General features: G+C 38.7%; 1 protein-coding gene across 2 annotated transcripts; it reads left to right on the top strand.

Annotated features, from left to right (window-relative positions):
- The first annotated feature begins 925 nt into the window (after window positions 1–925).
- LOC115453732 (protein toll) lies at window positions 926–11,892 on the top strand. Of its 2 annotated transcripts, none has more exons than XM_030182455.1 (7): window positions 926–1,541; window positions 2,389–3,343; window positions 8,877–9,040; window positions 9,607–9,755; window positions 9,845–9,958; window positions 10,226–10,585; window positions 10,671–11,790. In XM_030182455.1, exons 1-7 carry the CDS (start codon window positions 1,376–1,378, stop codon window positions 11,652–11,654), a joined length of 2,892 nt encoding a protein of 963 aa, XP_030038315.1. In that variant the 5' UTR covers window positions 926–1,375; the 3' UTR covers window positions 11,655–11,790. The 2 variants fall into 2 exon arrangements, with proteins under 2 accessions (XP_030038315.1, XP_037297278.1); XM_037441381.1 differs by having other exon boundaries at window positions 1,035–1,541; window positions 9,610–9,755; window positions 10,671–11,892.
- The last annotated feature ends 4,226 nt before the right edge of the window (window positions 11,893–16,118 follow it).

Raw genomic sequence — 16,118 nt, 5'->3', positions numbered from 1 at the left:
TAATGTTAACAATTTCCTGTACATTACTTAAATTAATATTTTAGTCAGGTATAAAAATAAGTTTAAGGAAAAAACGGATGGAATTTTGCATACACTAATGCAAAATTCCATTCGTTTCAAAAGATCATATCCGAGATTAACATACAAACTATTCCAGGAAAATATAAAAAGTGGATACAGATGGGCCTAAATCCGAAGATCTTTCCGAAGATTCAAACAGCTTGTTTATTATAAAAATCCAACGAATTTGAGTCATTGCTTTGACGTCATAATTATATTCTGTAATAACCTCTCAGTTCTCACAAACCTCTCTGTCGCAACTCTGATAAGCAGTTCCCAGTACGGCAGGAGCTATAACGACTTTTGTGACGTGTAAGCGCCAGAGGTGACGCACTTATCAACATGTAAGTAATTAGACTATTATTTTTTTAACCTAACTATACATTTGTTCGCCTGGCAGGGCCGGCTCATACAAACATATTGGACTTTTGGGTGAGCGGTTTAGGCACTCGGACTAATAATTGTTGGAGTACGGATTGCATTGATACAAATAAAATATATATCTTCCCATACGGCCTACGGGTCACGGTGATGTCTTTATTAAATAGGTAAGTAAAATATATGTTTTTATACGTTACTTATATAATAAAAACAAATAAAGTTGGATCTAAAAACATTACAAATCAAAGGAACTTTAGCTTTGTATAAAATTATTAAAAAACTACGCAAATCGGCCTACGAATTCAGAATAATCGAATTACATAGGTACATAAAAATATACTGGAATTTTTAAAAGAGAAAAAAAAAGTTGTAGGTATCTAGAATTGCAGTTCAAATAAAATTGTAACCGATGAAAGCTTACCACCCATAATTATTGTTAAACGACGATTAACAATCATACTTGATATTTGGTGAGGCATTATTTAAGTTATTCACAATATGACCCGAAGTGTCAGCGCCGCACATGCGCGGGAGCACTCGTACTTATACCAGACATTGTGACTAAATACCTAATTTTATGTTTTGCTCATCGCCCGTTGCGCGACATTAAGCAGTATCCAGTAGTCAGTGATCAGTGTTACTACACTATTTTGCTTCTCAGCGATTAGTCAACACGCGCATATCGTTTACTTCAACAAACAATTATTACGCAAATCGTGATATTTGAATGTAGAGACACGAATCAAAGATTATTCGTTTAACGTTATTTTCGCGGGATGTTTCTCTGTTGGGGGGTACTGTTGCGTGGTGTGCAGTCAAAGGTTTATTTTATCGGGTATTGTGCTCTTTAAGTGTTGACGCGGCGGATTATCGTCGGTTAGACTAATAAATCGTGTCGATTTATGTGTGACCCACTACGGTGTCGTGCGACGTGATGCAGGCTCGGCGGTGGTGCGCGGCACTGCTATTAATGCAGATGCTGAGCTGGCTCGGAGTCAGTGGACACTTACCGCGTCCCGAGTGCGCGCCAGCCGCAGATTGCCAACTTATACGAGACAACATAATCGATGGATATGCACAATTCTACTTCAACGTATCAGGTAACTATCTGTTCTCAACTAGCTTCCGCTGCGGCCTAGGTTTACCCAAATAAGTCGCCAACATAATATTATAGAACGTGTTTATTACTACTGTCGACTATACCTAATTTCAGAGATATATATTGTTTTATTAATATCTATATATATTATATCTTTTTTTTGTAACCGGCTTTAAGAAAGACAAGGTTCTTATTAAGATAAATATGAATTGCTCAATCACGGTGTAGTCTGTAGATCCCTATGTACATGATGATCACCAAACGAGCTAATGAATTGGTGTGTTTGTTTTCTTAACATCAAATCTATTAAATGTTTCTTGTGTAATAAAATTTATCTTTTCCTGCTACCGTGTATTATTCTTCATTTGCTGCACTTCACCACCTACCATCCCCCATAACACCTCTGTGACGTAATTTATGCCATATAGGCCTTTGCATTCTGTAGTTACCTACCAATATCTTGAAGCTATACCAAATCCCACATAAAAATAATCATTAAAGTCGTATTAGATTTTGGGAAGTTACATAACTGTATCCTACGAATTTAAAGTCAGATGCCAGTAAAGTCAAACTTGGACCGTTTAGATATATTACATGACCTAATAACTTCAGTGTGGATTTATCATAATACTATAATGAATGTCACTAAACCACCGCGTCCTTATAACTGGTCCTAGTATAGTGTCACATTTTTAAATTTTACAACAAAAATTCCAATTCCTATTTGGAATTAAACATAGTACTTTTGGAGTTTTAATACAATGTTAAATGTATACACTATACACGTAACATTAGCTTAGCTTATGAGTCGATCTCGCCCATTCACGCACATTTGTCTTATTTCACAGGACATGAAGTGAAATTTGAACATTACATCGGAAACGACTTCGATGTCGAATTGTCATGCAATTACATCGCCATGGACAACGCAATGCTGCCGCGGTTCTCAACGACCTTTTCAGTCAACGTAATAGTGGTTAAAGAATGTGCTTTGCCAAGAAGTGGGTCAATCGATGCCGCTGTCGCTGCACTTAATATCAACGTTTTGACGGAGCTGACTCTGGACAAATTCCTAGAGCCGGCGGTGATCACGCGCGCACATCTTACCAGTTTACAACGACTAGAGAGGCTGGAGCTACACGGTAACTCAAACACAAGCCTCGCCCCCGGCGCACTGGCCGCGCTCTCCGCCGCGTCCGCACTGAAATGTCTTGTATTGCATGCAGTACGCGTGCCCGCCGCTGACCTGGCGCGCTTGCCGTCGTCACTGCAAGAACTAGCGTTGTTGGATGTGGGCGCTGCGAGTATGCATTTAGATTCATCGGTTAATTTGACGTCACTCTTCGTAATCGATACACATTATCCTGTCGTCGTGAATGTGAGCAACGCCGTTGCGCTCAGAGACTTGCACATAAATACCCCAAGTACTGTGTTGACCGAAGACGTGCTCCCGTCGTCACTCAACTCACTTGAACTAGAGGGGTGGAACGAAACGCATCCGGTGCCTAAGACACGTTGTGTACTACTTAAGGAACTTAATGTAATCGGCACCGACAATGATGCCTATCCGGTGACTCTCCCGGACGAGTGGCTGTCCAACTGCGGACAGCTGAGGGATCTTGAAATGATCTCCGTGCCGATTAGCGCCGTACTTCCGGCGCGGATGCTGGCTAACGCAATTAGGCTTGAAACGATTACTATCTGGAACTGTAACCTGACCGCGTTGCCGTCGGGCCTGTTAGACGACACGCTGAACCTCGCCACACTCGACTTGTCCAACAATCAACTTGCATCGTTGCCCAGGTTTGTGTTTTTCTTATTACATTGGATTGTCAACTTGTACTAGTGTATAGTTAGTTATTTAGTGGTAAAAAAACATGAGACATCACTATATGACATGTTTTATACAATCATAATGACATTTCAATAATTCTAATTTGACATAATCATATACCTACATCTTAATGAAATGTAATTTTTGAAAGACGACCAACCGATTATGTTGTGTTTGCCTGTTTAATATTACTATTTTTTTTCTTTTCTCATGACTGAAAATTATGATTGTAAATGTAGGCGAATGCACGCTGTACGCCGTTATTTAAGTATGAATCTATGTTCTCTCTTATTTCCTATCTTTAATTTTATTTTATGCCGCTCCAGGTTTAATCGATTGGATTTCATCTTATCCCATGTTAACGGTGACATGCGTGAATAAGCTTATATAACTATTGTGACTATGTACAAGAAAGACTTGGATTTTTTTTTTACAAAAGATGTACTGAACATGTTGACAAAAAAGAAAGCCCGGAGTTTCTTTCTGCCTTTCTTTTATCACTTAGGTAGCTAGTGAAAGGCTGGTAGGTTAGCTAGGTTAGGGCTCATGTCCTCGCCGGTGAGGATCGCGACGCGTTATCCTTCTATTTCCCCCTACTTGCCAGCCCGAGCTGGTTACTTTGGTTTGTACCTTGTTTTTATTATAAATTTTATCCCTAATTTAAAATGTCCATAGTTATATAAGTAATTTTAATAGTCGTCTAGAAAAATAATAATTATTCTTATGCTTTGTTTTAACGTATCAGAAGTGCAACTTTGTTCGCCTACGTGACAAATAAAGTATTTTATTATTTTTATTTATGATTTTATACAGCTCATCGAGCCTGATCCCTAATTAGAAGTATTGTGTTCGGGAAGTGTTATATGTTTTTTAGTAAACTTGGCTAACGGCTCCATTGATTGTCCTGAACTCCTAAAGTTGATATCCTTACGCACTAATCAAATTGGCCCAAGGCAACGAACCTTGTTGCAAGTACCGATAACTAGTACAAACTATAGGCGTAACGCATTTATCTTACGAAGCGCCCACGATTTTCAATAATATTCCACCTGAATTGAATATTGACTTATTATGCGCCAACGCTAGCACAGTGAGCAGAAAGCTTAACGCGAAATATTACCTTGAGGACATTGGTTCGCATCGGACACAGCAATTTTGTTGACGTTTATTGTGTTTTAATTTTAATTAAGTATTCTTTAATTAAGTAATACAAATAAGTAAATAAATATATATAGTCGTTTTCCCTCACTTGTTTGATCCAGCAGAATTACAAGAGTATTTTGTTGATCCACCTTTTCGTGAAGATTTACTGGCTCCTAAGCTTTATTATCAAAACAGGAAGCCATATATTTGAACAGCATATTGTGTCGCTTACACATATTTCGAAATTCATCAATATGCTTTGATTTTGTTTTATACTTTTCTATGATATTTGTGGCTCCGCCTAACGGTTTTTTTTTCAGGCAAAATGTAATCATTTCTTGATCCTTGTGAGCGCGCACATTCGGCGCGACGCGACGAAGGTGTTTGTAATAAGAACTGAATTCCGTTCTACGTTATTTGTTGCGTAACATTTAAGAGTTTAACTGATACAGCTGACCTGGAGATGGTCATACGCTATTTTACGCTAAACATAGTTCATTAATTAATAAGTACCATAAGATGTTAAGGATTTTTTTATTGGTGGCGATATTACCATAAATAAATCTGTGGGGCGTTTATCATAATTGCGCCGATTCGGATTGTACACCGCAGTGTTTCCGCTTTAATGATTTTAATTATCCCGAGAATTTAGAAGAAAATTCCTAAAGTTCCTTCAAAGATCTTAGGTAATTTAATATAAAAATAAAAAAGGTACCTAAGTACAAAAATATTTTGTTCTATAAGGCCTCCTAACCTGGATTAATGTTTTATATTGTCTAAAAACGATTCTTGCTACCGGCAAAAGAACAATTAACATGATAAATATTGATTGAATACATAACACTTACTCAAAATCGATTCAATTTTCAATTGCTTAGCCACGAGAAAAATAAGATAGCTATCAAATAGTTTTATTATACATTGGGAAAAAGCGCTGCTCTAAATTAGTTTAAACGGTGTGCAACGGTATATCTAATGTGGATGCTTTTGTCATAAGTAGATTTTGTTTTTATTAAGTACTTTTTATGTTAGTTACCACATAACGCAAAATTCGCTAAATTGATCGACTTGAAGCTCAACATGCTGTACTGAGATGTAGGTAGTTAGTTATCCAAATATTATCGCAAGTCGAGGTGCGGCGGCGAACTACGAGTTCAAACGTAAGTAGAAATAAACATTTTAGGTAATTCAGCAACGGATCAACAACGGTCGTAATTTCACGCGACAGATGAGAAAGTATTATGGAAATATTTGTTTAGAAAGATAGGGATGACAATATTTTGATTTACACTGTTGTTAAACTTGTATACAAACAATTCCTTACTCAGCTTATTGTCAAATACGAGACCGTGGTGACAAGAACTAAAATTACTATTTTTATGGATCTAGCAATCAACTGTGTTAAAATTATACAAAATAGTGATATTCAGTGTATTTAAATTGGGATATGCACAAGCAATATCTGAATTATCGAAAAATTCAAAACTGGCAGGATTAAACGAAAAGTGAGTGATTTTTATTTAATTTATTTTTTGCTAAGTAGGTAATATGTACGAATATAGGTTTAGTACCTACTCATAGGGTACATTTTTTCTCGATTTAGCTAAAATTTGTCAATATTTTGGATATCGGAGGACGTAGGCTATAAAAAGTGGGCGGGAATAACGCGAAAACTATATTATATACCAATGTCGACACTCCGGAGTATAGCATTGCCTGAGCGTGCATTGGACCGAGTCCCTAACCCTGTCTGCGCCCTACTCCAGCATACTTACCAAAAATCGCGGTGACCTTCGGTGCATACGGGGTGGCCCCGGGGCATCTTATTGCACTAAGATACCCGTGCGGAATTGCCCTGTCCCAATTTATTTTGAGTCGGCGCAGTATGTCCTTTTTTTCCATTCATCCCTATCTTCAAATCAGCCGTAGGTATATACTTCCCAGAAACACCTTTCTTTTTAAGGGTCCACCACAGGACCTTTTCATTTCTGTGCTTCTCGCACATTAAACCGAACTGGTTCTCTGAAATTTCGAATAAACACACTAAGTATATGCCGCCGCGCGGATTCGAACCCGCGACCTCAGGGTTAAGGTTACGAAGTTGTGGCTATTAGACTACGGAGGCAGTCAGAGATGTCCCATTATTAAAAAGTTAATTTATTAATACTTAACTCATAGATACTCTATTGTATATGTTTTATAATTTCAGATCTTTTTGAAGAATAAGTGCAGTAAAAGGGTTTGTTACTAAATAATTTTGAATTGACAAATTACAACGAGCTACAACAATGGTAGTTTTTATGGACGTGGATAAGTTCTTAAACAAGGGAGATTTTTTTCTGGGTGTTCAATATAAGTTGGCATGGCCATGGCCTGAGACTCATTTTGTTAGACTTCAATTGTGTTTTGGTTGTAATTCTATGGTTAAAAATTTACCATATGATCATTTTACAATTAATCGTAACTTAGTAAAAAAATTACTATTTTGTGATTTTTTTTGGTGTAAGACGTGCGGATATGCCGTATATGAACACTATCTTTACGATGAATGTCAAATTTGTTATTGATTAATTATAATATTTTTAGTTCCTTTTTGTGACTAAGTCTCTTACCTCAATCGTCAAAATTACATTTTATATTTTAATTAATGATAGTTTTACCTAAGATGAACAGCTATTTAATAATTAGCTAATTTATGAATGTTTAAGTTCAAGTTTTCTGTTTCTTACAAATTGTCAAAGAGTGCCTAAAAATTACTATTTTATAAGATGATTGTTTTTGATACCTGACTATTTTTATAGCGTTAATATTAAGCATATTTACTTAAGATTAAATAGAGACAATCTTTATGACCTAAAATGCAGCTCTGAGCCTTCACCCCTCTGCTTACGTTATATACAGATTTCCGAGTGAGTTTTCAAGTGAGCGTAGACGGCCAAATCCGATTTTTTTATAAATATCGAGCTCGAGACTCCAATGAGCATTTTTCGATATTCCTTATAAATAAGAATTTGGCCATCTACGTCCACTTAAAAACTAACTCCCGCTATTAGTCCATTAAAAAGTTACATTTGGGGTTGCGTTTTTTAGAGGACGCAATTTTATTTTTTTGATGTGTAGGGGGGGTCAGTGTAAAGCTAAAACCAAGTTTGTGGGGTTGCCACCCTTGTCCCACGGCCGCCATCTTGAAAATAGGGGTTGAAATGGTTTTTACGATGTATCTCTTAAACTATTTATCTGACAAAAAAAAAATTATAAACATTTTTTGTTGCAAATTAAATTCTCTACAACTTTGGTCCAGTAACTTTTTGTCGTAGAACTATAAATAAAAAAGTTATAAGCGAAAATGTTATTAATTCTATGTTAAGCAATGTCCATTGCAACGTCATCAGAACGTGTGTTTATAAGGTTCATAATACTTTTTTTTGTACTCTCACTACGTACAACACAAGGCTGTAGGATTCATGATAGTGACTGATCGAGTTGGATCGTTGAGAATATTTGTTGGTTAAAATAAGATCGGTGCCCTAAATTTTACCCTGATGACGCCCACTAAGTCCGCAACCACTAATGACGATGGCGACGGGAACAATGCTTCTCCGACATATATATATATATATATATATATATATATATGTCGTCATCGAGTTGATTTTTAAATGGAACGCCAATGCCATCTTATGGCATTCGACAGAATCTTCGCTACACAGCGCAATGAGGATGTCAGACGACATCAAGAAGGCCGAAAAGCTAGCAGTCAAAGAGAATGACAAGCCTATGAAAAATTAGTAATTCAGTTGGTTTTAGATCAAGTTGGATCAAGTGATCAAATAATATTATTGGAGACTAGTGCTGTGGGTGCGTGGAGACTTACTCGCGTTCCGTAGTAGTTTGTGTTGTTGGAATTATAATTGTTTTGGGACAAAAACTACAACTACTAAAATCTGACATCAGCTATTGTTATCTGACATATCCCCACATACGCCCACGATACTTAGTAGTAACAAGCTATGGAAGACGATAACGTGCATACACCAAGCCTGCCGTTATATATATATATATATATATATATATATATTTAACTACATATGATATTCAACAATCTTTGTGCATATTTGATTTGTATTCAAATGCGGAGGCTTGTTATTAGCAATAGTTGTTATGTTTGATATTATATATTTATTTTGTTTATTAGTCTGTTAGCCTTCTTCAAAATAAAAATAAAAAAAAGTGGCAGTAGGCACATTGCTACCGACGTGGCATGATGTACCGCTGCCGGCTCATTCCAATATTGCCCTCTACACAAATAATACTGTTCACAATTAGAGTACCTACAACATTACGCACTTTTTTGTACAGAAAATTATTTGAGCACACGAAGTTACTACGCAGTCTCATACTATCGAACAATCAGCTGACGAGCGAGGTAGTGTGGACGCTGTCGACCGTCACCTCGCTTGTTGAACTAAAGCTCAGCAATAATAACCGCATAGGCGACTTATGTTCCCACGACTCAGTGTCAGGTAAATATTCAACGACTTACTGATAAATATTGTTAATAAGTGTAATTATCATTCTGTGTTTCGCCTTGCTATGATCAGTGACATTTACCGTCAGAGGAAGAGATACAAAACATTGTATAGTTATGATAAACGCATGCGGCATTTATTAGTGTTACACCAATATAATTAAATAATTTCTTATTTAAGTAAGTAACACTTCACAACACTTTTATTTAGCGATATTATACGAGACGTCTTTGCTTCAAGAGAGCTCAAACAAGAATGCCATCTTCCCGACTGCTATCAATAAAATTATCTCTGTCTGCCGACAGACGTCGGTTATACCGGAAGTCAATATTAATAAAGTGACTACCGGATGTAGCTGGTGGGAGCATGCTTTACATCAATAACAAATAATTTATTAACAAATTAATGTTAAAACAAAAGATAATATAATTTTTACAATTTCTAACACTAGGTAGGTCTTAGTTTGGTAAATCACGCACCCACTAAATAATTTGTAATCACAATGCTCATTTTAAAGCAGTTTTTATAAATGGTTAAATGCAAAGACTTTAACTTATTAGCAGGTCCCTCACCACTGAGTTCACTGACGGGGCTAAACTATCTCCATCTGAGCAACACAGGAGTATCACACGTGTGCTCCGACTGGCGAGAAAAGCTAACCTACCTCACGAATCTCAACTTAAGGGACAACCCCATCACTCTCTACAATGTGCGTATACTGCTTCAGGCTGCTAATCCTTCCGTATATACATTTTTGTGGCTATAGTGAATAAGTAATATGATGGATGCTGTCCACAGTTGGCGGATCTACAGTTTCGTCGAATCTGGGTGGACGCTCGTGTGTATTTAGGACATTTCAAGCAGCAGTTTACGCGCACAGATTACGAACTCGCCAGTAATAATAACACTGAGGTGAGTTGCACCCCCTGTACCCGCTGTGTCAGCATTAGCTCCAAATCCATACAAAATTACAATTTAATTAACCCAAAGCGACGGTAATTGCTACAAGACAGTCGCGATACGAACACTGTAGCACCTGTAGGTGCAAGTATAGTAGTAGTAACAGTATGTAGTAGTAACAGTGAACGAAAATTGCGTTCTAAAAATGCAATAATATTTGTCATTAGACTTCACAGTATATTATAGTATAATGCAAGGGTAACACACTCTCGGTTTCAGGCGGTCGTAACTTTATCCGGTTCGTTAGAATGCGACTGCAATTCATACTGGGCAGCACAGGTGTTCCGTATGAAAGCTTGGCAGGCATCCAGCTCCATGATATATTGTGAAAAAAAACCGGTCATTGAGGTGGATCCCGACACCTTTACCTGCCTTGAGCCAGCGAAGTGTGCTGCGCTGGCGGATAGTTGTACGTGCCGTATCCGCGACGACATTCAGTACAAACAAGTGGTCGTTGTGCACTGCACCGGACTCGCCGAGTTCCCGCGCCTGCCACTAACCACGGACAAGTGGATCCTGCACCTGCCCCACAACAACATATCATACCTCGCCGCGGCCGACGTATCGCCGAACATCGTGGTGAGTATATCCAGTCGCGGCCAGTGTTTATTTCCCACTTGGAAGATTACAATAATATGAAAGTTAACTTTCTGTTTTAACATAGGAACTCGATCTAAGAAACAATTCAATCAAGAATATCGACGTACAGGCATCAGCAAAACTAGCCTTCGTCCCGCTGCAATTGGGTGGTAACCCGATCGAGTGTGACTGCGAGGCGTTGAAGATGCTGGCGCCGCTGCTCAAACCTGACTCAAAGCTGCTTGACAGAAAGGACGTGAAATGTGAGAACGACGCGCAGATTACCTTGGCGATGCTGAAATTATGTACTAAGTCATCCAATGGGCTGGTGTACTTGCTGTTCCTGTTGCTGTTACTCGCATTTGTCGTAACCGGACTGCTCGCACGAACCGCAATTCGCCTGCGCATCAAAATGATCCTCATGAGACTGGGCTGGATGTCGAGGCTACTGGAGCCCGCGGACGACGATCGCCCGTACGACGCGTTTGTGTCTTTCGCACATGAGGACGAGGAGCTGGTGATGGAGCAGCTGGCGGCACGGCTCGAGAGCGGCTCGCGGCCGTACCGGCTGTGTCTGCATTACCGCGATTGGGCGCCAGGCGAGTGGATCCCGGCGCAAATAGCGGCTTCGGTGCGGGCCTCTCGACGCACGGTGGCGGTCGTATCGGCGCACTACTTACAGTCGGGCTGGGCGCTTGCCGAGATCCGCGAGGCGACCGCAGCCTCGCTGCAGGAAGGCATGCCCCGCCTCATCATCGTGCTGCTCGACGATACCGACCGGTTGATGCTCGATATAGACCCTGAGTTGCGTGCCTATGTGCGCAACAATACCTACGTGCGCTGGCATGATCCATGGTTTTGGGAGAAGCTGAAGCAGGCACTGCCTCCACCGCGGGAACAACGGTCGCAGATAGCTCCGTCGCTACCAGCGCTGGCGCTGTCTCATGACAGCCTAACTCTGCGCACTTACTCTCCCCGAGAAAGTGACCCAGCGCCCGCTGCTAAGCCCGCGCACACTCCGCACGAGACGGACGAGCCAGCGCCGGGCGCGAGTCCTTGCTACAAATAAATCCAGAACTTACGTGTACCCTTCAATATACAGGGCCATTTTGACATTGTGTTACTAAATGAAACCACATTCTCGTCTTCACCTTTGCTGACATTGTGCCAAAAATCATCCATTAATAACGAATATTTCCACCAAACATCCTGGTTTTAGTATCCTGATTTCTTTTATCATTTTGTATTTTAATGCGAATATGACATGTGCATGAGTGTATTTCTCACTGAAAGTATGATGTTGCCGCTGCGACAAATTATCTTAGAGTAGTAGTAGTAGTGGCACTAGGACATGTAAAGTTAAAATTATTGAAATTAAACTAATTTTCCGGATTCTATCGCGGTTAGTATTTTATTTTTCTCCCGACGTTTCGAAGACTTTGCAGCCTTCATGGTCACGGGGGGGAGTGAGGTATTGTTCATCCGCAAAGTCAAAGTTACAATATCTACCTACATTTTACAATTATACAACTTTTTAATTTTTTTTTGCTGTTGGTTGTCCGATCTACGCAGAATGAGCTCACAGTGTCTTGAAGTCTGGTAGCCGGTCTTTTGGGTTCCGATTTAATTAAATGTAGAACTGGATCCCAGGCTTGTGCAAGCTTCCAACCATCTTCCCAATTGAAATTAGGATGTTTTTTAATTTCAATAACCACGCGAATCATCCTGGGCAGGAATCGGTTTTCTTTGGCGAGGATTTGTGGCTTGGCTAGTCGCAGATAATGATTGGCGCCTCTTTCAGAGCGTTCAGCGACTGCAGACTTCGTCGAGCGTCGGTTTTCACGTCAGCTATATGTTCTTTCACGCGGGTTTCGATATTTCTTTTTGTTTGCCCGATATAAGAGAGGCCACAGTTGCAATCTATTTTGTATACTCCCGGTTCTTGTAGAGGTATATGACATTTGACAGGTGGTAAAAAATCGGGCGGGCGGGTGGTAAAAAAAATGAGGTGTCACCTCAGTCCCCCCCGTGACCATGAAGGCTGCAAAGTCTTCGAAACGTCGGGAGAAAAATAAAATACTAACCGGGATAGAATTCGGAAAAATAGTTTAATTTTAATATCTAACATTCGCGTAAACATAAGAAATCATTAAGTTAAAATTACTTTTTATTAATATTATTTTTTTTCAAAACTTACACGTTTTCGTTTTACATCTACGGCTCAAGTAACTTATTGTAAAGTGTAAAGTTTCATTTAGTACCGCAATGTCAAAATGACCCTGTATATGTAGTCGTTACTGCTCATTTTTAAATACATTACTGATTATAACATTAAGTTTGCTACGTTGCTCAAATCTAGATATAGTTACTAAGTGTAGAACAAAGCTGATTGGGCGCAATAATTGCAAAGATAAACGAACTTTAACTAACTGAAGTTCGACTGGAATTATACGTTCCGCTGTCTTAAAATGAACTAAAGATAAAGGCTGAGATATGAAATTGCTAAATTATAGATTTGCTAAATTTTATGATCATTGCATGAGGTAGTATTATCTAGTAGTTTAGTATAATTACTGACACACATTTCTATGTTAATACTCTGTAAATTGATTTTAAATTAAGGAAACCAATTTTTAAGCAGAAGAAACGACATCGTCACGTCGGACACATATCGGAGAATTAGTGTAAGAAGGTAATATGAAGCCTGCCAACACACAGAAGACCATCGCGTGGTCGTGTACTGACGCGCTAAACCTCGCATTATCCTGACCTGTCAGTATCTTTTAATATTATTTAACGGAAGCAATATATTATAAAACAAAGACCCCAGCCACATCTGTCTGCCTGATTGAACGCGATAGACTCAAAAATAACTAAATGGATTTCGATAAAATTTGGATGGTGATAGTTAGAGACTCTGGAAAGAACATAGGCCACTTTCTATGACGGGAAAATATATAGCGTAACTTTTATAACAGAAAACTTTAGCCCGGAAAAACTTTGTCATACGTTTGGAGCCGCGGGCAAAATAATAATAATATCAGCCCTGTATTATATACTTGCCCACTGCTGAGCACGGGCCTCCTCTACTACTGAGAGGGATTTGGCCTTAGTCCACCACGCTGGCCTAGTGCGGATTGGTAGACTTCACACACCTTCAAAATTCCTATAGAGAACTTCTCAGATGTGCAGGTTTCCTCACGATGTTTTCCTTCACCGTTAAAGCGAACGATAAATTCACAAAGAATACACACATGATTTTTTTGAAAAGTCAGAGGTGTGTGCCCTTGGGATTTGAACCTGCGGACATTCGTCTCGACAGTCCGTTCCACACCCAGCTAGGCTATCGCCGCGGGCAAAAGCTAGTAATTAAATATTGCGGCTTTTTAATCCAAGTGAATCTTAAGTATAGAAGAATAAATTACCGCAACTTAATATTTATAGGTACGAGATGTTTTCCTGTTATATTATTAATTTATACTTGAGATCATAGTGTGGTTTCATCACAGGCGTAACGAGGAAAATTACCTAAATGTAATGATATGCAGACTGTAGTCAAGGCATTTACCTTGTATTTATATTTTGGCTTGAACCTAAAGTTTTTACGTACCTACACCGAGTTACATGATTTTTTTTTTATTCTCGAAAAGACAAAAAAGTCATTTATATGCGAATAACATAAACAAAACAGGGCCCTTATTCTGTATGATAGTGTAAACGCGTAACGCGGCCGTGTCATGTTATCTTCAAGAAATGTGCGCGGAATGGTATTCTGTAAGCCAAATTTCTATAGTCCTAAACATGATGCGTTGTGTTACGTGCTTGTTACGCACTGTCAAAATAACGTGCGGGATAGAGAATATGGCCCCAGAAGTAGTAATTGAAACAGAATGGTCGCCGTGCACTCAACAATTATGTTGTATTTATTATTGTTCGAAAGAGCAGTTTTTTTATTTTTATTATTTTAACATATAAAACTTGACTGCTCTCAAATTTACACAAAGAGTAACTGATTTTCAATGATGTAGCTTGTTAACCCAGAAAATGTTAAGTGAGCTTACATTTTTGATGTTTGATGGTATACTATTGTAAAGTTGCGCTTCTTCAAAGGTAATATTTTTATAGCTAGGTGTGCGCAAGGGCGTCGCTAAGGAGGGGCAGGGAGGGGCAGCTGTCCCCACCTAGATTCGAAAAAGACGCCAAATGTAAAGCAACCAAGTCCTAAGTGTTTGACTTGACTTGCTTGATCGATCATTCCCGTACGTTGACACTAGATTGACTTCACTGCTGCCCTCGACTTTACTTACAATTCTTACTTTTCTCATTCTCCATTTAACTCGGTTGGCTTTCAAAATGAGGGTGCGACAACTATTACTGAATTGGAAGTGTCACCTCCCTAATTCATTTATCTTATGATTAATATATATAATATAGTATGCATTTTATATATTAGTATATTTAACTTTATTTTATGTCTACATTTAATTTATTTATAATTCATTAATATTTGTATATATCGTATTAGTTTTATCTACTGTTGTTTTTGCTTATCGCAACAGATTTCTTTGATGCACCTATCTTCTTCATCTGCTCCACCCTAGGGTTGACTGGGAAAGAATGCTTACGGCATTAAGTCCGCCTATGTACAATTTTTTGTATATGAAGTGCAAATAAATAAATATATAAATATTTATTTATTTATTTCTTGAGGTATACATCGAGAAATTCTATTGAGCGCTCCAAAAGACTTGAAAGCTTTCCATTAACGTAGTCAATCTGGCTGTTCCACGTTAGGTTATTGTCCATTCGTAAACCAAAGTACTTCCCGAAGTTTTTATTTTCTATTGGTGTATTGTTAATGGTCAGTGGATCATGAGGTGGTATATTTTTTATTCTTAGGTTTGAAGGTAATGAAACATGTTTTAGAAACTTTCATAGTCAATAGATTATATTGAAACCATTCATTTAAAAGATCTAGGTCCTCTTGTGCATGTGTAATGTGTTGTATATTAGCCCCGAAGTAATGCTAACATGTATCATCTGCACATAGAGTTATATGACCATGTAGTATCAAATCTGCAATATTATTAACATAATATATTAAAAATAAGTAGCAGCAATAGATTCCTGCGCCCCACCACAAGTGACAGGTAGGATGGGGCTCTGATAGTTTTCTATCTTCACGGCTTGGGATCACTGTATAATTATTCCGAAGAGTTCTTTCAATAAGTTTTTGAGTAGTCGTGGCATGGAACAAGAGTCTTCAATGTACTGTCTGCAGAACACTATTACTCTTCGATAGGGCTGCCCTCCGTCCGGAATTCCCCCCGCATTTGTCCTAGTTTGAAGGGTGTCCCGGATCCGTCTGGCAAGGGTTTTTAAAAAATATCCGGGTGTTACTCGCATAAGCGGTAAATTGAAATAATTCTTAATTAAAAATTCTTTCATAAACCCGCATTCAAGGAGGCACGGCAAAATAGTGGATGATCGAACGCCCCCACCTGTGCCCCTGCGCGTTGTAAAAATATTTCTT

This window comes from Manduca sexta, chromosome 22 (genome assembly GCF_014839805.1).
Source record: "Manduca sexta isolate Smith_Timp_Sample1 chromosome 22, JHU_Msex_v1.0, whole genome shotgun sequence".
Taxonomy (NCBI): domain Eukaryota; kingdom Metazoa; phylum Arthropoda; class Insecta; order Lepidoptera; family Sphingidae; genus Manduca; species Manduca sexta.
Note: the sequence above shows the minus strand (reverse complement) of the source record. Positions and strands in the feature narration are given on the sequence as shown.

Excerpts from the sequence above, each read along its gene's own strand:
- LOC115453732 (XM_030182455.1), top strand. The coding sequence starts at position 1,376 with ATGCAGGCTCGGCGGTGGTGCGCGGCACTGCTATTAATGCAGATGCTG. Across the intron at positions 1,542-2,388 it reads ATTCTACTTCAACGTATCAG|GACATGAAGTGAAATTTGAA; the intron begins GTAACTATCTGT and ends CTTATTTCACAG. Across the intron at positions 10,586-10,670 it reads ACGTATCGCCGAACATCGTG|GAACTCGATCTAAGAAACAA; the intron begins GTGAGTATATCC and ends GTTTTAACATAG.